General features: G+C 47.1%; 1 protein-coding gene across 2 annotated transcripts in view; it reads left to right on the top strand.

Moving 5' to 3' along the window:
* The window catches only part of lmbr1l (limb development membrane protein 1-like), a 66,163-nt gene extending 49,042 nt beyond the window's left edge, over positions 1 to 17,121 (top strand). For both annotated transcript variants that reach the window (XM_078431546.1, XM_078431545.1), the window contains exons 13-17: positions 329 to 402; positions 1,793 to 1,883; positions 3,484 to 3,550; positions 7,936 to 8,097; positions 15,792 to 17,121. In XM_078431546.1, the coding sequence (XP_078287672.1) occupies positions 329 to 402; positions 1,793 to 1,883; positions 3,484 to 3,550; positions 7,936 to 8,097; positions 15,792 to 15,874 (477 nt within the window). In that variant the 3' untranslated portion in view covers positions 15,875 to 17,121. The remainder of the gene's footprint in view (positions 1 to 328; positions 403 to 1,792; positions 1,884 to 3,483; positions 3,551 to 7,935; positions 8,098 to 15,791) is intronic.
* The last annotated feature ends 4,741 nt before the right edge of the window (positions 17,122 to 21,862 follow it).

The raw sequence follows: 21,862 nt of genomic DNA, 5'->3' as shown, positions 1-21,862 counted from the left end.
TCTTGTATCATGTCATTATTCGCCGTGTGAGATCGCACAGTGTCTGAGTTTCCTTTCTCCTTCGCTCCTTCCAAAGATGTCTCCAACGTCAACCATGGATAGGACAGGTTTAGAGGGATATGGGCCTAATGTAGGCAGGTGGGACTAGTGTAGATGGGTCGTTTGGGCAGCTTGGGCCGAATGGCCTGTTTCTGCGCCGTAAGTCTCCAACCCAGTTATAATGACACAACTGCATCCATAGCTGGGGGAGATTAGTGCGTTGAACATTGACTTGCCCTGTTGTGGAGTGTGACTGCTGTGTTGCTAAGTATTTTTATTTCTATTCCAGGATCCTCCTCTGGGAAAAGACTCTCTCTCTATGTTCGGTTCACTTGGAGCGGCTGTGGAAGTTGTTCTGATTTTGTATCCTTTCCAGACACAAAGAAAGGGCTTTCATTTCCAGTGTGTGTTTTTGCAATCTTGGGACATCCCGAAGCACTTTCCAGCCAAATAGACAATAGGCAATAGGTGCAGGGGGAGGCCATTCGGCCCTTCGAGCCAGCACCGCCATTCAATGTGATCATGGCTGATCATTCTCAATCAGTACCCCGTTCCTGCCTTCTCCCCATACCCCCCGACTCCGCTATCCTTAAGAGCTCTATCTAGCTCTCTCTTGAAAGCATTCAGAGAATTGGCCTCCACTGCCCTTTGAGGCCAGGAATTCCACAGATTCACAACTCTCTGACTGAAAAAGTTTTTCCTCGTCTCCATTCTAAATGGCCGACCCCTTATTCTTAAGCTGTGGCCCCTGGTTCTGGACTCCCCCAACATTAGGAACATGTTTCCTGCCTCTAACGTGTCCAACCCCTTAATAATCTTGTACGTTTCGGTAAGATCTCCTCTCATCCTTCTAAATGAAATGTTTTGTTTAAGTGTCGTCACTGTGGTAAGGTGGGAGAGAAGCCAGTCCATCAACGGACAATGGTGGTTGAGGAATACATTTAGCACCCTGTTCTTCACCGTAGTGCCGTAGGATCTTTTCTGCCCACCTTGGATGACGGTACATTGGCGCAGCGGGTAGAGCTTCTGCCTCACACCGCCAGAGACCCGGGGTTGATCCTGACCTGGGATGCTGTCTGTCTGTGTGGAGTTCGCACGTTCTCTCTATGACCGCGCTTGGGTTTCGCTCCGGTTTCCGCCCACGTCCCCAAAGACGTGCGGGTTTCTAGGTTAACCGGCCCTCTGTAAATTACCCCCTAGTGTGCAGGGAGCGGATGAGAATGTGGGATAACATTGATCACCCGCTCACGCTAGTTCAATGGTCAGCGTGGACTCAGTGGGCCGAAGGGCCTGTTTCCCTGCTGTATCTCTAAACGACACCAAAGTAAAGGAAGGTGGGAGCTTTTTTTTTTTAGATTTAGGGATAGAGATTTTAGAATTAGAGATACAGCGCGGAAACAGGCCCTTCGGCCCACCGAGTCCGTGCCGCCCAGCGATCCCCGCACACTAACACTATCCTACACACACTAGGGACAATTTTTACATTTACCCAGTCAATTAACCTACATAACTGTACGTCTTGAGCGTGGGTTAATCTTTCATCTTCAAGATGGCATCTCTGAAGGTGCTGGATCTCTGGATCTTTGGGCATTTGCACTTTGGGATGCGACTTGAATCCTCCACCCTTCTCGTTTGAGTGAGGATACAGCACCCTGGTCTGTTGTTGCTATCAATGGGGATGGGCGGCATCTAATGCTCTGGGTTGCGTCTTGTCCGTCAGGGTGAGTATTGTTACGACTTAACTTCAACGCAGTTACTTGATGGTGTCGTCAGTCGTCGGGTTTTACAGTTCTCCGCTTTTCATCAAACTTGCCCCAAGGAAGCAGGACACCACCATGACCAAGGTAGGTGTTCATGTACCCGTTGGAATCCGTTCCCCTGAGTCGTGCGTTGATTAGAAAAAAAGACAGAGCGCTGGAGTAACTCAGCGGGTCAGGCAGCCTCTCTGGAGAACATGGATAGGTGACGTTTCACAGAGTGCTGGAGTAACTCAGCGGGTCAGGCAGCCTCTCTGGAGAACATGGATAGGTGACGTTTCACAGAGTGCTGGAGTAACTCAGCGGGTCAGGCAGCATCTGTGGAGAACATGGATAGGTGACGTTTCGGGTCTGGATCCTTCTGTCTGATGAAGGGTCCCAACCCGAAATGTCACATATGCATGTTCCCCACAGATGCTGCCTGACCCGCTGAGTTACTCCAGCACTCTGTGAAACGTCACCTATCCATGTTCTCCACAGATGCTGCCTGACCCGCTGAGTTACTCCAGCACTCTGTGCCTCTTTCTGTAAACTCGTGTCTCTCTTTTGTGTTGATTAGACCAGAGTTGTAACTGAACCATTTAATAGCACATTGCTGTACAAGCTTGGGGAAGTGTATTGCACTGTGATCAAGAGACTGGAGGGTTAATTTACCTTCTGCATCTCGATCAGTTTGGTTGCAGAATTGTGTTTGAATTCTATACGCAATCCGGCAAAGACCAACGGCATTCGAATATTCACCATGTTTGTTGTAGTTAAAAGCAGCACATCTCTTGGTCTGCTCTGGTAATTAAGGGCTTTTAATTATTATTAATAATCCAGTGGCCCCATTCTGAACTTTTTTTCTAATGCTTGAATGCCCTGTGCTATGTGAGGGGAACAAAACAGGACAGTTTTCAAGATCAGACCTGATCGAACTAGATTAAATGGGATGCAGTCATTATAGTTTTATATAAACCAGTCCCCACCGTGAAACATTTAATCCAAGAGCTTTGACACGCTGCATTCCAAGTTCATAAGTGATTGGAGCAGAATTAGGCCATTCGGCCCATCCAGTCTACTATGCCGTTTAGTCATGGCTGATCTATCTCTCCCTCTCAACCCCATTCTCCTGCCTTCTCCCCATAACCCCTGACACCCGCACTAATCAAGAATCTGTCAATCTCTGCCTTAAACATACCCACTGACTTGGCCTCCACAGCTGTCTGTGGCAATGCATTCCATATATTCACCACCGTCCACAGTGTACAGATACAGGAGAAAGGGAAAAAAGTTGGCTTCTGCAGTCTCGGTATGTCCCAGTTAAGATGGTTTAAAGGATGCCATTTATCTTTATTATACTAGACAAGGTGGACCCATTGGGCCCAAACCTCTCCTGCATTGGTGCAGCACCCTGACCTCCCCCTCGTCCCCTCTCTCCTCAACCCCCCCCCTCTCCCTTCCCCCCCACTCCCCCCTTCCTCCCCCTCCCCTCCTTTTAAACTTTAAAATGTGAATAACGTTAAAAATATAACACGGATTTCAATAAAACTACTTGCATTATCACTAAAGTGACTGGTGAGTGAGGTGGGGCTAAAATTGTCGCGCTATCGTGTAGCGTTTTGGCTGAAGTTCAGTCACAAACAAGATAACAAACGAGAGTTTTAGTATGTAGATGTGAAACCTTTTTTTGATCTGCTTTATCTAGATAATCGGGAACTGTGTGTCTCTGCTTGTCCTGAGCTCAGCCCTGCCTGTATTCTCCCGGACACTTGGTAAGTCGTTGTCGATGCTTCCACGCACTCTAGCGTGCTGAACCTTCAGTCAGTGTTTGTGGATCGTGCAAATCATCCTGGTCTAAATTTAAAACTAATTAGGCTCAACGAGGCTTTCTGGTTTGTGCAGTTTATTGGCCTTGGTTGAGGCATTGGTGAGATCCTTCCTACTTGCTCAGACCAGAGAGCAAATTCAATATATTACTCCATTTCCCCCAAAGCTCTTAGTTGAGTTTATTGTCACGTGTACTGAGGTACAGTGAAAAGCTTTTGTTGTTGCGTGCTGACCAGTCAGCGGAAAGATTACAATCAAGCCGTCCACAGTGTAATAGACAATAGACAATAGGTGCAGGAGGAGGCCATTCAGCCCTTTGAGCCAGCACCGCCATTCAATGTGATCATGGCTGATCATTCTCAATCAGTACCCCGTTCCTGCCTTCTCCCCATACCCCCTGACTCCACTATCCTTAAGAGCTCTATCCAGCTCTCTCTTGAATGCATTCAGAGAATTGGCCTCCACTGCCTTCTGAGGCAGAGAATTCCACAGATTCACAACTCTCTGACTGAAAAAGTTTTTCCTCATCTCAGTTCTAAATGGCCTACCCCTTATTCTTAAACTGTGGCCCCCTGGTTCTGGACTCCCCCAACATTGGGAACATGTTTCCTGCCTCGAACGTGTCCAACCCCTTAATAATCTTATACGTTTCGATAAGATCTCCTCTCATCCTTCTAAATTCCAGTGTATAAATACAATACAAAATCATGTACAAATACATGATGAAGGGAACAATGTTTAGTGCAAGGTCAAGTCCGATTAAAGATAGTCCGAGGGTCTCCAATGACGTAGGTGGTAAGTCAGGCTTTTATCTTGTGTATGGTACAGAGGTTTTATATTGTGTCTGTGAATTTTCTGAAGGGAAGGTGGGAAAGATTGTTTCTATTGAACTGCATCTCAGGGCACCACTGCCAGCACGTGACATGAAGAGCAGTCGTTATGTATCCAAGTGCAAGTCCAATTGAATCCCTCTGTGTCGGTACCCCGAAACGTCAACCATCCCTGTTCTCTCGAGAGGCTGCCTAACCTGCGGACTTACTCCAGCACTTTCTTTTCTGCAACCAGCATCTGCATTTCCTTGTTTCTACATTGCCGAAGCAAAGTAACTTCCCTGAAGACCATTGCACCATCTTGGAGCTGTGCTGTGTTATCTGAAGATAGATACAAAAAGCTGGAGTAACTCAGCGGGTCAGGCAGCATCTCTGGAGAGAAGGAATGGGTGACGTTTCGGGTCGAGACCCTTCTTCAGTTGTCTGAGGTTGCCTGCAGGTGGCGCCAGACTCCAAAGCCCACGGGGACTTGAAGCCCTGTTTCCAATTCTTAAAATCTACATGTGTGTAAAAAAAATGCTCATCTCTTGTATTATATGCAGAAATATTGGAAAATCTTTAACTGAAACCCACCCTCCCTCACCAGAATGGTTAGATCTTAGATTAAAATGACGAATGCAAATATTCGACGCCTTTATCACCTGGTGAGGCAGAGGCACTGTCTCAGTGTTTTGTCTCCGTTCGGTCTTGTTTTTGCTCTGCTGTTGAAGAGTTTAGCTGTTTAGAGACACAGCATGGAAACGGGCCCTTTGGCTCACCGAGTCCACGCCCACCATCGATCGCCCGTTCACATTAGATCCATGTTATCCCACTTTCTCATCCACTCCCGCCCGACGCGCTGGGGACAATTTACACAGGACAATTAACCTGCATGTTTTTTGGGGTGTGAGGAAACTGGAGGAAATCAGTCAGAGAGTTGTGAATCTGTGGAATTCTCTGCCTCAGAAGGCAGTGGAGGCCAATTCTCTGAATGCATTCAAGAGAGAGCTGGATAGAGCTCTTAAGGATAGCGGAGTCAGGGGGTATGGGGAGAAGGCAGGAACGGAGTACTGATTGAGAATGATCAGCCATGATCACATTGAATGGCGGTGCTGGCTCGAAGGGCCGAATGGCCTCCTCCTGCACCTATTGTCTATTGAAACCCACACGGTCACGGGGAGAACGTGCAATCTCCACATAGACGACACCCGAGGTCGGGATGGAACCTGGGTCTCTGGCGCTGTGAGGCAGCAGCTCTACCACCTGAGTTGCCCAAACCTGCAGTGGACATTTTTTGGATTTTAAACATTCCATCTGCACATTCCAAATTCTTTTCTGAAAGCCAGTCCCCACGCAGTGAGTAATGGTCACAAGTTGCAGGTGCCTTGCCCTTGAGCGATTTATCCACATATCTTGGGTGGTAACTGGCTAAACCAAGTTCTCTGTCACATTAAATTCTACTTCAAATGTCCCCCACTGATCATCTGTCATTTTACCAATGAACAGAGTTGTCTAAGATAGAAACAACGTGCTGGAGTAACTCAGCGGGAGAGGCAGCCTCTCTGGAGAGAAGGAGTGGGTGACGTTTTGGGTCGAGAACCTTCTTCAGACTGATTCTTTCTTGCACATTTTGTCTGCTTTCTTTCCTAAACAGAGTTGTCTATTTGGCTCTGGCAAGCCAGTCTCATCATATGAGAGTCAACATCCCTCCCCCCCCCAGAACTCGAATCCTAACAACTGTTTCACATTGCTTTCACATAAACAGTAGATCATATTCATTAGAGAAGATAACGCACAAAAAGCCAAACTCAGCGGGTCAGACAGCATCTCTGGAGAAAAGGAATAGTGACGTTTCGGGTCGAGACCCTTCTTTGGACTGAGAGTCGGGAGAGGGCAGGAGAATGGGGTTAGGAGGGAGAGGTAGATCAGCCGTGATTGAATGGCGGAGTAGACTCGATGGGCCGAATGGCCTAATTCTGCTCCTATCACTTATGAACTTGTGAGAGGGGAAACAAGGGATTTGAACAGGTACATAGAACAAATAGACAATAGGTGCAGGAGTAGGCCATTCGGCCCTTCGAGCCAGCACCGCCATTCAATGTGATCATGGCTGATCATTCTCAATCAGTACCCCGTTCCTGCCTTCTCCCCATACCCCCTGACTCCGCTATCCTTACGAGCTCGAATGCATTCAGAGAATTGGCCTCCACTGCCTTCTGAGGCAGATAATTCCACAGATTCACAACTCTCTGACTGAAAAAGTATTTCCTCATCTCCGTTCTAAATGGCCTACCCCTTGTTCTTAAACTGTGGCCCCTGGTTCTGGACTCCCACAACATTGGGAACATGTTTCCTGCCTCTAACGTGTCCAACCCCTTAATAATCTTATACGTTTTGATAAGATCCCCTCTCATCCTTCTAAATTTCAGTGTATACAAGCCTAGTCGCTCCAGTCTTTCAACATATGACAGTCCCGCCATTCCGGGAATTAACCTAGTAAACCTACGCTGCACGCCCTCAATAGCAAGAATATCCTTCCTCAAATTTGGAGACCAAAACTGCACACAGTACTCCAGGTGCGTTCTCACTAGGGCCCTGTACAACTGCAGAAGGACCTCTTTGCTCCTGTACTCAACTCCTCTTGTTATGAAGGCCAACATTCCATTGGCTGAATGAATGAAAGGTATGCAAAAGCTCAAATCAAAGGCAGCAACTCTTGAGGCTTTGTTCCCTTCTCTATATGTGCACAGTGATCATGTTCGTTCAGGCTGCTGCTGATCAGATCTGGCCATCGATAGCATGGCTTACACTTGCTTGGTCACGTTGCTGCAACACTATCTATACCTGCAGAAGAATGCATCTTGAATAGAGAGCTCTTCTTAATTTTTCTTTAAATCTCTTAAATATTATGGCTGGCTTTAAAAGAAAAGAGCTACTGAAGTATAGTATTTACCTTGTTTCTGACTTAGTGGGTGTGGTTTAATTGGAGGATTTTATGCAGTAGGTGATCACTTTAATACTCCCCCCTTCTACTGAACTGCTCTTATTAAATCTTATTAAATGACCCTCGAGCGGCACGGTGGCGCAGCGGTAGAGTTGCTGCCTTGCAGCGAATGCAGCGCCGGAGACCCGGGTTCCATCCCGACTACGGGCGCTGTCTGTACGGAGTTTGTACGTTCTCCCCATGACCCGCGTCGGTTTTCTCCGAGATCTTCGGTTTCCTCCCACACTCCAAAGACGTACAGGTATGCAGGTTAATTGGCTTGGTATAAATGTTTTTAAAAAATTGTCCCCGGTGTGTGTAGGATAGTGTTAATATGCAGGGATCGCTGGTCGACGTGGATCCGGTGGGCCGAAAGGCTTGTTTCCGCGTTGTATCTCTAAACTAAACTAAACCTGAGCATGCCGCACTTCTGAATATACTCGCAGGTGTTACAATGAGTGTTGAATTGCAAAATTCTAACATTGTGGATTATTGCAGCCCTTTAATAAAAGTCTTTTTTTTTGTGTGTGTGTTTTAGGAATCACAAACTTTGACTTGTTGGGAAACTTTGGCAGGTTTGATTGGCTGGGAAACTTTTACATCATCTTTGTCTACAACATGCTTTTCGCTGGCCTTACTGCAATGTGCCTGGTCAAAAAATTCACCAGGGCAATCCAAGCCGAACTTCTCCATGCTTTCGGTAAGTGCCACCTGTACAAACGCAATGGTGTTCCGAGTGAGTCACGCGCTTGAAGAGGCTATACAGGCGGCCATTTTGTTTGTTGTTGACACAGGGAGTGAGTCACGCGCTTGAAGAGGCTATACAGGCGGCCATTTTGTTTGTAGTTGACACAGGGTTAAGTGATCTCTCGTTCTGTTGGGCATCTCCTATTTAACGTTCCCAAAACACTGTCGCCTCATTTCCCGCTCCATTTTTAAGATTCTTGCTTAAATGCCCACTTTGGACCTGCTCAAGACTTGGAACATTTTCCACTCACTTTGTGGAATGGACCACCAACAACTACTGCATGGTTACGTGCTGAGTTAAGGGACTGCTGCACGCTCTGTGGAACTGCACCCCAGCTAGACTTGCCACGATCTCCCTCTCCTGTCCATTCTGTTCAAGTAGATTAATGTAGACACAAAATGCCGGAGTAACTCAGCGGGTCAGGCAGCATCTCTGGAGAGAAGGAATGGGTGATGTTTCGGGACTGAGACCCTTCTTCAGACTGAGACGTCAGCCTCTCAATCTGAAGAAAGATCTCGACCCGAAACGTCACCCATTCCTTCTCTCCAGAGATGCTGCCTGTCCCGCTGAGTTACTCCAGCATTCTGCGTCCACTGTGTAAACCAGCATCTGCAGTTCCTTCCTACACAAGTAGATTAATGTGATGGCCTGTGTTACCCAACCCATTCTCAACTATTGATTTGTACTTGAAATAACGGCACATCTCTTCAAACAAATGGAGGTTGTTTTTGTTCAGTGCCAAATAGTCCAAATTCTCTATCTATCGTATCACTTGGAGCTCCTTTGAGAAAAAGTGTGACTTGTGTGATGAGCCCTTTTCGTGTCACACAGCGGGGAAACAGGCCCTTCAGCCCTACTTGCCCACGCCAACCAACCTGCCCCATCTCCACTAGTCCCACCTGCTGCATTTGGCACACATCCCTATAAACCTTTCCTATCCATGCATCCTTTCCTATCCATTGCTGTTGGTTTGGCACCCAGATCTGGTCTTCAGTTACGGATTCTGGACTGACCTCTATTATTAGTAAGGTTGCCATTAGTTATGGTGGTAGTTATTGCAACCAAAAACATACAGGTTTGTGGGTTGTAGTCTGAAGAAGGGTCTTGGCCCGAGTTGTCACCCATTCCTTCTCTCCAGAGATGCTGCCTGTCCCGCTGAGTTACTCCAGCTTTTTGTGTCTATTGTAGGTTAGTTGGCTTGGTATAAATGTAAAATTGTCCCTAGTGTGTGTAGGAGAGTGTTGTTGTGCGGGGATTGCTGGTCGGTGCGGACTCGGTGGGCCGAAGGGCCTGTTTCCGTGCTGTGTTTCTAAAATAAACTAAACTAAGATGCTTAGGGGAAAAAAACTGCAGGTGCTGGTTTAAATCGAAGGTGGACACAAAATGCTGGGGTAACTCAGCGGGTCAGGCAGCATCTCAGGAGAGAAGGATTTTTACATCATCATACTCCAGCATTTTGTGTCTACCTTTAAACTAAAATGCTTCATCGGCTTTAATAGACAATAGGTGCAGGAGGAGGCCATTCGGCCCTTCGAGCCTGTACGCACCACCATTCAATGTGATCATGGCTGATCATTCTCAATCAGTACCCCGTTCCTGCCTTCTCCCCATACCCCCTGACTCCGCTATCCTTAAGAGCTCTATCTAGCTCTCTCTTGAAAGCATTCAGAGAATTGGCCTCCACTGCCTTCTGAGGTCACTGATAGTGCTATGATTTATTTAGAGACTAGTTTTCTATAAATGCCTCCTGCAGTTACTGCGAAGAGAGACCCTTCTTCGAATTCCGTGTGTGTACCTTCACTCCCGTTTCACTGGCTCGCTGAGTGAAATGAATCGCCGCGGGGTTAAACTATGCCCTGGCCACGTGATCGGTGAGATGTGACGTTTGTCCTGCATTACAATCCCAGCCTGGTCCCTCTGGGCAAAGGCTGCTGTGAAAAGCTTTCCCCTCTGGGAGCCATTGCTAATCTCTCATTGTCAACAAATTGAATACAATGGCGGCCCAAGCTCATTCCGAGGGGCCGGGATAAGGAGGGAACGAAGCGCCTCGCCCGCACCACGCGATTAGCAGCCCGTACCCACCTACTGAAAAGAGTTGACATTGGCACGTAGGTACGGTTTTACAAAGCCATTCTGTATCGTAAGGTGGGGGAGGTGGTGCGTGCACTTCAAAAGCAAACAACAATATAACTAATTGTATGGTATTTTTAAGTTGATCAAGATAATTTGTACAGATTGCTGAACCAGTAAGTTGACCACGATTGTTTGAGGTATTTGTGTGTTTTGTTTTGGACGGACTGTCCGAGATGCCAAATGGCAGGGTTTTCTTTCTTTCATTAAATAAGGGTTTTTTTGAACCTGTAACATGAAGTTTGCCAAACACCTTAACTCCCCCTCCCATTCCCACACTGACCTTTCTGTCCTGGGCCTCCTCCACTGTCAGAGTGAGGCCCAACGCAAATTGGAGGAACAGCACCTCATAATTTTGCTTGGGCAGCTTACACCCCAGCGGTATGAACATTGACGTCTCTAACTTCAAGTCCATAGACAATAGGTGCAGGAGGAGGCCATTCGGCCCTTCGAGCCTGTACGCACCGCCATTCAATGTGATCATGGCTGATCATTCTCAATCAGTACCCCGTTCCTGCCTTCTCCCCATACCCCCTGACTCCGCTATCCTTAAGAGCTCTATCCAGCTCTCTCTTGAATGCATTCAGAGAATTGGCCTCCACTGCCTTCTGAGGCAGAGAATTCCACAGATTCACAACTCTCTGACTGAAAAAGTTTTTCCTCATCTCAGTACTAAATGGCCTACCCCTTATTCTTAAACCGTGGCCCCTTGTTCTGGACTCCCCCAACATTGGGAACATGTTTCCTGCCTCTAACGTGTCCAACCCCTTAATAATCTTATACGTTTCAATAAGATCCCCTCTCATCCTTCTAAATTCCAGTGTATACAAACCTAGTCGCTCCAGTCTTTCAACATATGACAGTCCCGCCATTCCGGGAATTAACCTAGTAAACCTACGCTGCACGCCCTCAATAGCGCAACGTCACCCTCGCTTTCCCTCTCTCTCTGTCCCTCCCCCACCCCAGTTCTCCAACTAGTTTCACTGTCCGTACTAATTTTACCGATTGTATGCCTCCTTGTCACCTTTCCCATAGCTGACACTGAACCGTTCTACATTTCCTTACTGTCTGCTTCGATCTGTCCTCTTCATGCCTTAATCGTCCATATCTCTAGACTCCTTCTCACCTGACTCTCGGCCTGAAGAAGGGTCTCGACCGGAAAAGTCACCCATTCCTTCTCTCCAGAGGTGCTGCCTGTCCCGCTGAGTTACTCCAGCATTTTGTGTCTATCTTCGGTGTAAACCAGCATCTGCAGTTCCACGAAGATTAGCGTCGGGCTGAGTGATGTTATTGGGGCCAGTATGAGGTGGTTAATGAAGTGGATTGTAGGGGCACTTCTTAAATTGTAAGCAAGTAAAGATTCCACGTACCAATCCAATATTCTCCAATGATCAGTTCTACTCTTGTTACCCAGGCAATAATACAACCCAAAGCACATGGTGCAATCTATACAAAGTCTGAGCACTTCAACTCCCCCTCCCACTCCCAGTCTGGTCTTTCTGTCATGGGCCTCCTCCAGTGCCACAGTGAGTCCCACCGGAAATTGGAGGAAGAGCACCTCATATTTCGCCTGGGCAGCTTGCAGCCCAGCGGTATGAACATCGACTTCTCCAACTTTAGATAGTTCCTCTGTCCCTCTCTTCCCCTCCCTCTTCCCAGATCTCCCTCTATCTTCCTGTCTCCACCTATATCCTTCCTTTGTCCCGCCCCCCTGACATCAGTCTGAAGAAGGGTCTCGACCCGAAACGTCGCCCATTCCTTCTCTCCTGAGATGCTGCCTGACCTGCTGAGTTACTCCAGCATTTTGTGAATAAATACCTTCGATTTGTACCAGCATCTGCAGTTATTTTCTTACACTTCTTATGCAAAGTCCATAGTCGTTCGACGCTGAGGGAGGGTTGCAGTTCAAGAGATTGTCACTGAGAAGAGGCTGCTCTTGAACCTGGAGCTCACTGTCCCCAGGCTCCAGGGTGAATACACTCGGGGATAAACTGGAGACTGCCCTCGAACCTGTCTGCGTTCATGACTGATCCGGACTTGGCCTCTGTCACCTCTTCCAAAGTGGATGAGCTGACATCTCTCCACACTATACCCCATTCAGTCAAATTCTTGCCCACTTGTTTATCCTGCAAAGGGACAGAGATGGGTTATTTTGCACCCGTTGTCCCTGGCGCTGTGAGGCAGCAGCAGCTCTACCAGCTGCACCACTCTGCTGCCCAATAATTGAGTTTGGTTGTTTTGGTTATTTTTACATTGGTTTAATCGTTTTGAATTTATAACGTTTCTGAATGCCAGAGACATCTCGAGTTCTGACAGCCTGCTAATCCACCGGGTCTTGACCTGAAACGTCACCTCTTCCTTTGCTCCAGAGATGCTGCCTGACCCGCTGAGTTACTCCAGCTTTGTGTGTCTGTCACTGAATAACGTAGCCAGCTGCCAACGTTTTCTGTGGATGTTTTGTGGCCATGGCCTGCTCTGTACGTCCTTCTTTCCCCTGCGTGGGCCTTTGCTGTGTTGCTCCACTTGCTGCCACAGCATAGGTCCCTCACTGTTCGGGATCAGAACAGTTCCTCAGATCGCTCTCGGCAGCAGCAGATTTGCAGCAAAACAAGTTCATTCTTAACTCCAGGGGTCAACAGTGAACGCGAGTGATTTGGCATCCGCAGCAAGCCCACTTATCCACTTTGGTGGTAAGAATAGGAAGGCAGATTATTATCTGAATGGTGTCAAGCTAGGAACAGGGGACGTACAACGAGATCTGGGTGTCCTGGTGCATCAGTCACTGAAAGGAAGCATGCAGGTACAGCAGGCAGTGAAGAAAGCCAATGGAATGTTGGCCTTCATAACAAGAGGAGTTGAGTATAGGAGCAAAGAGGTCCTTCTGCAGTTGCACAGGGCCCTAGTGAGACCGCACCTGGAGTACTGTGTGCAGTTTTGGTCTCCAAATTTGAGGAAGGATATTCTTGCTATTGAGGGCGTGCAGCGTAGGTTTACTTGGTTAATTCCCGGAATGGCGGGACTCTCGTATGTTGAAAGACTGGAGCGACTAGGCTTGTATACACTGGAATTTAGAAGGATGAGAGGAGATCTTATCGAAACGTATAAGATTATTAAGGGGTTGGACACGTTAGAGGCAGGAAACATGTTCCCAATGTTGGGGGAGTCCAGAACAAGGGGCCACAGTTTAAGAATAAGGGGTAGGCCATTTAGAACTGAGATGAGGAAAAACTTTTTCAGTCAGAGAGTTGTGAATCTGTGGAATTCTCTGCCTCAGAAGGCAGTGGAGGCCAATTCTCTGAATGCATTCAAGAGAGAGCTGGATAGAGCTCTTAAGGATAGCGGAATCAGGGGGTATGGGGAGAAGGCAGGAACGGGGTACTGATTGAGAATGATCAGCCATGATCACATTGAATGGCGGTGCTGGCTCGAAGGGCCGAATGGCCTCCTCCTGCACCTATTGTCTATTGTCTTGCCCTCTCCCTTTCCCATCCTTGGTACTGTACGTATTGATGATCTATTGTAGCCTCTTGGTTTCATTGAAGGTCCCTTTAAGAAAGTCGTGTCAATTGTGTTTAGTGGCGGCACGGTGGCGCAACGGTAGAGTTGCTGCCACACCGGGCCAGAGACCCGGGTTCGATCTCGACCACGGGTGCTGTCTGCACGGAGTTTGTACATTCTCCCCATGACCAGCGTGGGTTTTCTCCGGGTGCTCCGGTTTCCTCCCACACTCCAGAGATGTACGAGTTTGTAGGCTAATTGGCGTGGTCAAATTATAAAAAGAAAGCTGTCCCTAGTGTGTGTGGAATAGTGTTAATGTGCGGGGATCGCTGGTCGGCGTGGATTTGGTGGCCGAAGGGCCTGTTTCCGCGCTGTATCTCTAAACTAAACTAAACTGTAAATATTTACCAGGTATTATGGCTTCTCTGAACTGTAATGGCAGCCCACCCAAACACTGCAGTTTGCTATTGATTAAAATATTACAGCCACTTCAACCAACTGTTTAAACCTGCTTTATCTGTAAAAACAGTCAAAAATATTGTACAGTTACTGCTCAGATACTTAGCCACCCAGTTGACAAATGTGCCTTTTGATTTTTCGTTTTCAATTTTTCTTTTTTTTTTCCTTTATCTGAATAATTTACTTGACCAAGAGCCAAGTTTCACAATAACTAACCTCTTTTTTTTTATTTGGACCAACTGGAATGAATCCAAAATATGGAAAGAACTCTCGCATTATTGACTCAAATCCTGTGTTCTAAAATAATCAACTTCTATTTCTGGATGTAAAGATTACACACAAGAAAAATCTCCGGGCTTGACCAGACCTGGAATCACAGTGGGGTGCACCTTGATCACAATGTAGTCTGACTGGGGAAAAAATGTCCCAAGTTATTTATAATAAATTTTGATAAGATTACTTTCAAATAGACTTGTCAACTCTTCCAGCCTCTGACTTATCGCTGATCAAGGAAGTAAGTTATGTGCACTGATTAACAGGAAAGGCAAATTTGATTCTGACAGTCTCTCATGGATCTCAAAATCGTGGAATGGTTGTGTGACATGAGTCAAGTTTATTTGTCACACACACATAAATGTGCAGTGAAATGAAAGATTACCCACAGTCCAACAATAAGAGCAATAAAAACAAGCAATAACACACACAATCAAACAAAAAGGAACATCCATCACAGTGAGTCTCCTCCAGTCACCTCCTCACTGTGATGGAAGGCCAGAATGTCTTTTCTCTTCTCCCGCGGTCAGGCGGTTGAAGTTGCCATGTTCCAGGCTGCGCCGGACGGTGAAAGGTCCGCAGCGGGCCGACCCAAGCCCCGCGACTCGGGGCGGGCGAAGACGCCGCCGCTCCCGACATTGAAGCCCCCGCCGGGCAGAGAAAATCCCGCAGCCTATTCCAGGCCGCGCCGGACGGTGAAAGGTCCGCGGCGGGCCGACCCAAGCCCCGCGATAATTAATTGCAGCCTCTTTAGTGGAATCTTGCAGAGGTGGCTACGTGCAAATCGTGCTTGCGTTAATATTGTGCCAAGGGCCTGCCGGTAGGTGAGAGGAGTCCATGGATAGAAGCAAAAAGCTGGAGTAACTCAGCAGGTCAGGCGGCATCTCTGGAGCGAAGGAATGGGTGACGTTTCAGATCGAGAGTCGGGGGGGGAAAGGGAAACCAGAGACATAGACCGTGATATAGAGCAAATGAATGATATGCAAAAAAGTAATAATGATAAAGGAAACGGGCCATTGTTCATTGTGGGCTAGGTGAAAATGAGTTACAGACAATGAGACTCAACAAGACGACTTTCCGTGGATTGCGTTTGCTGTCCCAACAGGCAGTAGGATTATGAAACCGCATGCGCAAAAGAGTCTGAAGTTGATTAAGGAATTCAAAAGCTACAATTTCATTTGATTAATTCACGCAGCAAAATACACATCCGACACTCAGTAGATTTCACCTGCCGTTGAATTTACCAATGTTGCGGCTCTAATTCTGGTCGACTCTCTTTCTCTTAGGTTTGGACAGATTGCCGCTCCCGGTCTCCCGATCCAGCATTTCTGCCCAGATGGTCTCGGCGAACAGCAAGAGACTCTTGTAGCATCGCTGGTGCTTGTGGCAGGCGGCACTGAACTGTCTTCAAACTCTACTGTGAAAGCTGCCGTCAACGTTTCGAGACCCCCTGTCTCGGGGGCAAGGTAGCATCGACTTTAAACTCAGGGGTCAGGCGCTTCTTTGCAGCCTATTGCCAGGCTGCCCACTCAGAAACCTCTTTCCACCTACCTGCGGCAAGCCTAAACTTTGTTTACATCCGATGAAGCTGGAATCTCCTTTGCTGTTATGAGACTGAACTAATTAAGTCATTGCAAACTATTACTCAATGGAGTAATCCAAATTGGTTGATATTTCAGACCGTTAATTGTTTACACTATATATTGTGCAATATGTTTTTTAAATTGTGGATTTAGTGTGTTTTATTATTTAAATGTATTTTTTTCCTTGTTGGAACTTTTTTCAAAGTCCGCTTTGACTGCAATCATTCCATTTTTTGTTTTTAAATGACATTTGTCAATTGGGCTGTCGAAAGGATGGAATCAGAAGGGTTTCCTTGTGTTCTGGGGACGGTTGGATTGGAGAGCAGGGATATTGTGTGGCTGAGTTTGTAAGAGGGATGACCGTCCTAATTCTGACAAGATGCTACTTGTGTTGTCCAGGGGTCTAGAACATTGTAAATAGTTTTTGAAGAGTTTCTTGTGATTTTATTTGGGCAGGAGAGATGGAAGGTTTTCATTTGGGGGAAAAAAAACGAGCGTTCTAATCTGCAGTGGTTACTGGCAAATCCAAAGCAGTTGCTTGATTACTGGAGGTGTTGAGGCTACTGAGGAAGCAATGCCTCTTGTCTCCTCACTCCATCTCTTTATTCCGTTGACTAAGGAGGGCTGGAAGCTATAACAGTGCACACATTCAGGCTGCCTTGTGCATGCCAAGCCAGCACTACAACTACGACTTGTTTGAGGGCATTTGAGAAGACGCAAGCTTGAAACTATAATGAGTGTTCCCCCGTTAACATCTGGGTTTCAGCCAGAGGTTGCATTGCCTTTTGGCGATTTGGACAGGACTGCATGGGCCCTGTGGCACACTTACAACACTCTCTTGACACGTAACAGTCGGTCTTTTGACAAAGTCCATAATCACAGTTGCTTGTTAATGTGCACGTGCCTCCCTTTTTTGGAAAAGTGAAAATCTTTATTTCTAATTGGATTGCCAATAAAGAGACTCGACGGCAGACACAAAATGCTGGAGTTACAGGCAGCATCTCTGGAGAGAAGGAATGGGTGACGTTTCGGGTGCGGACTCTTCAGTCTCGATCCGAAACGTCGCCCATTCCTTCTCTCCAGAGATGCTGCCGGTCCCGCTGAGTTACTCCAGCGTTTTGTGTCCATCTTCGGTTTAAACCAGCATCTGCAGTTCCTTCCCACACAAAGAGACTCTACGAAATGGTTTTGGCATCGAAGCTCTTGGTGAATATTTGCGCTGCTGAGATTGAATTGAGAAGTCAATCTCGTAAGATTGCAGTTAGTGATAAGTGTGTGAGATAATTATCCCTTTAAAGCTGTGAACGATTTTATTTAGCTCATAGTCATGGACCACTGAGCTGACGAGTGTTAGATGTTCTGTGTTCTGGCCACGGTCCTCAACTCTCACTACAAGATAATGTTTTCAGAAGCCATTCCAATATATCTGATGGGTCCAAAATCCAGTTTAACCTATTTGTAATTTCCTTATTGTCTTTTTTTAAATGGTGCAAATGGACCTTGTCGAGACTGCTAATCTTTCTAAAGTTGTTAAAACACAAACGCTCAAACACTTAAAACACAAGTGCAAAAAATCAATTTCTCCTTGACTTTTACCACAGCTTTCATAAGATGGTGTTTGTTTACATGCCAGGTAAGAGGTTTGCTTTGTTGCTGGGCCATTCTTTCTTCTTTCATGGGCATGTTTGCAGTGTTGCCATAGAGACCGGTCCCTGCCAATTTAATTAACCTTTCAGCGTTTTATGAATTTTAATGGCAACTTTGATAATTTTTTGTAATGCCTTCAAAATGGCAGTTTCAGCAGAAAAGCCTCCCTTTTTTCCGCGCACTGCTAGATGTTGACTGAGGAGCAAAATGAAATTGGTTGCAACAGTGACCATTTTTTGGTTGTTGTGTAGCTGCCAAGTGAGTTGCGGGTCAGTCTCCACTCACACAAAGTGGTTCTTCGAGGGTTTGAGCGCAGTAGTCAATTTTCCGTGTGATGGACGGCATTGCAGTTTGAAGACGTGGTCCATGCTTTTCAGTAGTTCCAGTGGTTCCAGTGAGCGCCTCGCATTACCATGGCTATCTTTCTGCACGTTGAAAGGAAATCTGGATCACCTGGCTTTGGGGCACATTGTAGGCAAAGGTCACTGGAGTGCATCACGTTGAGTTGGTGCCCTTAGCGGTTCAGTATCTAGTCAGCCTTGGCTTGCACTTGCAGTGTTGCTTGGATGAGGTGCTCAGGATAGTTGGCGCCCATTGAATTGGACCCCAATGTACTGAGGACCTCAGAACATAACCTCTGAGGAGATGCACTGAGGACCGCCCTTCAGTGCAAGGCAATGTCTTCTTCCTTTGCTAGGGTTTGCTGTTCCAGATCTAGGGTTTAGAATTGTTCAAATTGCCTACCGGCCTTCGGTCCCTGATGGAAATTCTGAAGGCCTGTCTTTCCCACCGTTTTAGTTGTAAGTTGTCAAATATTTCGGCAGCCCAGCATTCCAAAGTCTCGGCAGCCGATCTCTGACAGTGGTTTTATGTTGGAGTGAAATGTCTTGTTCAATGGAACATGTGTCACTTTTTTTTAAATATTGTTCAGTAAATACGTGTTAATGTGATTTGAAATTGTAATGCAATGTTTGTATCGTTCTACACAATCTGTTAAATACAATGCAAGTAAAGTTTTTAATTAAAACTCTTGTCTGTTCACTTGTCCTACTGCATGTTCTCACTATGGAATTCCTTGATTGGAAGAGGCAGCATGGAAACAGGCCCTTCGGCCCACTGAGTCCATGCCAATCGCCTGTTCGCGCTAATTCTCTGTTGTCCCACATTTGCATCGGCTTCCTGCACACTATTACAATTTACAAAGCCCAATTAAACTGCAGATTAGTCTGAGGAAGGGTCCCAACCCGAAACGTCACCTATCCGTGTTCTCCACAGATGCTGCCTGACCCGCTGAGTTACTCCAGCGCTCTGTGAAACGTCACCTATCCGTGTTCTCCACAGATGCTGCCTGACCCGCTGAGTTACTCCAGCGCTCTGTGAAACGTCACCTATCCATGTTCTCCACAGATGCTGCCTGACCCGCTGAGTTACTCCAGCAATGTGTGAAACGTCACCTATCCATGTTCTTCACAGATGATGCCTGACCCGCTGAGTTACTCCAGCACTCTGTGAAACGTCACCTATCCACGTTCTCCACAGATGCTGCCTGACCCGCTGAGTTACTCCAGCACTCTGTGAAACGTCACCTATCCATGTTCTCCACAGATGCTGCCTGACCCGCTGAGTTACTCCAGCACTGTGTGAAACGTCACCTATCCATGTTCTCCAGAGATGCTGCCTGACCCGCTGAGTTACTCCAGCACTCTGTGAAACGTCACCTATCCATGTTCTCCACAGATGCTGCCTGACCCGCTGAGTTACTCCAGCACTCTGTCGGGTTTTTTTTGTTGTAAACCAGCATCTCCGGTTCCTTGTTTCAACGAACCTTTAGGATGTGGGAGGAAGCCCGCGCGGTCACGGGGAGAACGTGCAAAGTCCACACCGACAGCACCCGAGGTCAGGGTCGAAGCTGGGTCTCTGGCGCTGTGAGGCAGCGGCACTACCCGCTGCGCCACTGCCGTTGTTGCTTCAAACCCTTGTCCTGCCCCAGGTCTGGGGTTTCTTCACGTGGCATCTTATCGTGGCGATTCCTGTGCGTGAACTATGGTTGCCTGCAAATGTTGGCGTTGGGCTCGCGAGCACGGAGAGTGCCCTGTCTCACCTGCTGCTTTTGCCCGTGAATGGTCACGGCTCGTTCCTCTGTGCCTCGGCTGAATGCTTTGCTCCCCAGCTTGTAAAGGACAGGACTGATGAATGCCGTCGGGGATTGACTTCAGCCCAATGACATTGAAAGAGACGCACATTGCTGGGGTAACTCAGCGGGTCAGGCAGCATCTCGGGAGGGAAGGAATGGGCGACGTTTCGGCTCGAGACCCTTCTTCGGTCAGGGGAGGGGGCGGGACAAAGATAGGGCGTAGCAGGTGACAGGAAGACGAGTGGGAGAACTAGGAAGGACTGGCAATTAGACACAGATTTGAACAAATCAAATAAAAGACGTTGCCCTCTAAATTTCCTTCGCCGTTTGTTTCAAACTTCTTGCTACATCGGTCATTTTCTGCTGAAGTGTAATCTCTAAATGTGTATCTCTAAATCTAAAAAAAAATCTAAATCTAATGCACGCAGAATAAAATTCTATTGTGAGGTTTGAAGTCTTTGCCCTTTTCCAGCCCGATGAAATAGCCACTGGAGCAATCCCAGTGAGGTTTGAGATAGTGTTTCATGCTGATGAGACTGTTGCTATTCCTGTTTAGTTAGGCACAACAGTGCTGCTCGATAATTCGGGCTGTACATAGAAACATAGAAAATAGGTGCAGGAGTAGGCCATTCGGCCCTTCGAGCCAGCACCGCCATTCAATATGGTCATGGCTGATCATCCAACTCAGTATCCCGTACCTGCCTTCTCTCCATACCCCCTGATCCCTTTAGCCACAAGGGCCACATCTAACTCCCTCTTAAATATAGCCAATGAACTGGCCTCAACTACCGTCTGTGGCAGAGAATTCCACAGATTCACCACTCTCTGTGTGAAAAAAAACGTTCTCATCTCGGTCCTAAAAGACTTCCCCCTTATCCTTAAACTGTGACCCCTTGTTCTGGACTTCCCCAACATCGGGAACAATCTTCCTGCATCTAGCCTGTCCAACCCCTTAAGAATTTTGTAAGTTTCTATAAGATCCCCCCTCAATCTTCTAAATTCCAGCGAGTACAAGCCGAGTCTATCCAGTCTTTCTTCATATGAAAGTCCTGCCATCCCAGGAATGAATCTGGTGAACCTTCTCTGTACTCCCTCTATGGCAAGAATGTCTTTCCTCGGATTAGGAGACCAAAACTGTACGCAATACTCCAGGTGTGGTCTCACCAATGCCCTGTACAACTGCAGCAGAACCTCCCTGCTTCTACACTCAAATCCCCTCGCTTTGAATGCCAACATACCATTCGCTTTCTTCACTGCCTGCTGCAGTACAGTGGCATTTCAGTCAGAATATGGAGCAAATACAGTTCTGTGCAGTGTGTGTAGTTTCCCGAGTGTCCAAATAATACTTAAATGGTCATCTTCTGAATAAGGCGTTTGCTGCAGCTCATGGCCATGGATGGAAGCAACGTAGATACACGCACTTCAGACCAAGGGTCCACCCCAGAACCATCCTCTCACCAACTAGAGAGCCTTCCTCAGCTACCATCTTCCTCACTGGAGACCCTCAGACAATCGATAATTGCACTTTACTGGACTCTATCTTGCACTAAACGCTTGCCCTTCATCCTGCATCTGCACTCTGGACAGTGTGATCGTCATCATGTGTACAATACAATACAATATATCTTTATTGTCATTGTACAGGGGTACAACGAGATTGGGAATGTGCCTCCCATACGATGCAATCATTTAATTAGCTAGTCAGTATTAATTTAAACAACCCAATGAAACAAATTAGAACAGTTTTAAAACAGAATAAAGTGCAAGTAGATCTGTGCCGGTTCACTGTGCGATGTGACCATCCGGCTCAGCAGGATCGGTTCATAGCAGCTATGGCCCTGGGGATGAAGCTGTTCCTGAGTCTGGAGGTGCGGGCGTAGAAGGCCTTGTATCGTCTGCCCGATGGTAGACGTTCGAACAGACTGTTGCAGGGGTGTGAAGAGTCTTTGTGGATGCTGGTGGCTTTTCTGAGGCATCGTGTGTTGTAGATGCC

The sequence above is a fragment of the Rhinoraja longicauda genome, chromosome 42, assembly GCF_053455715.1.
Source record: "Rhinoraja longicauda isolate Sanriku21f chromosome 42, sRhiLon1.1, whole genome shotgun sequence".
NCBI lineage: Eukaryota > Metazoa > Chordata > Chondrichthyes > Rajiformes > Arhynchobatidae > Rhinoraja > Rhinoraja longicauda.
The sequence above is the reverse complement of the archived record's forward strand: the minus strand, read 5'-3'. Positions and strand labels throughout refer to the sequence as shown.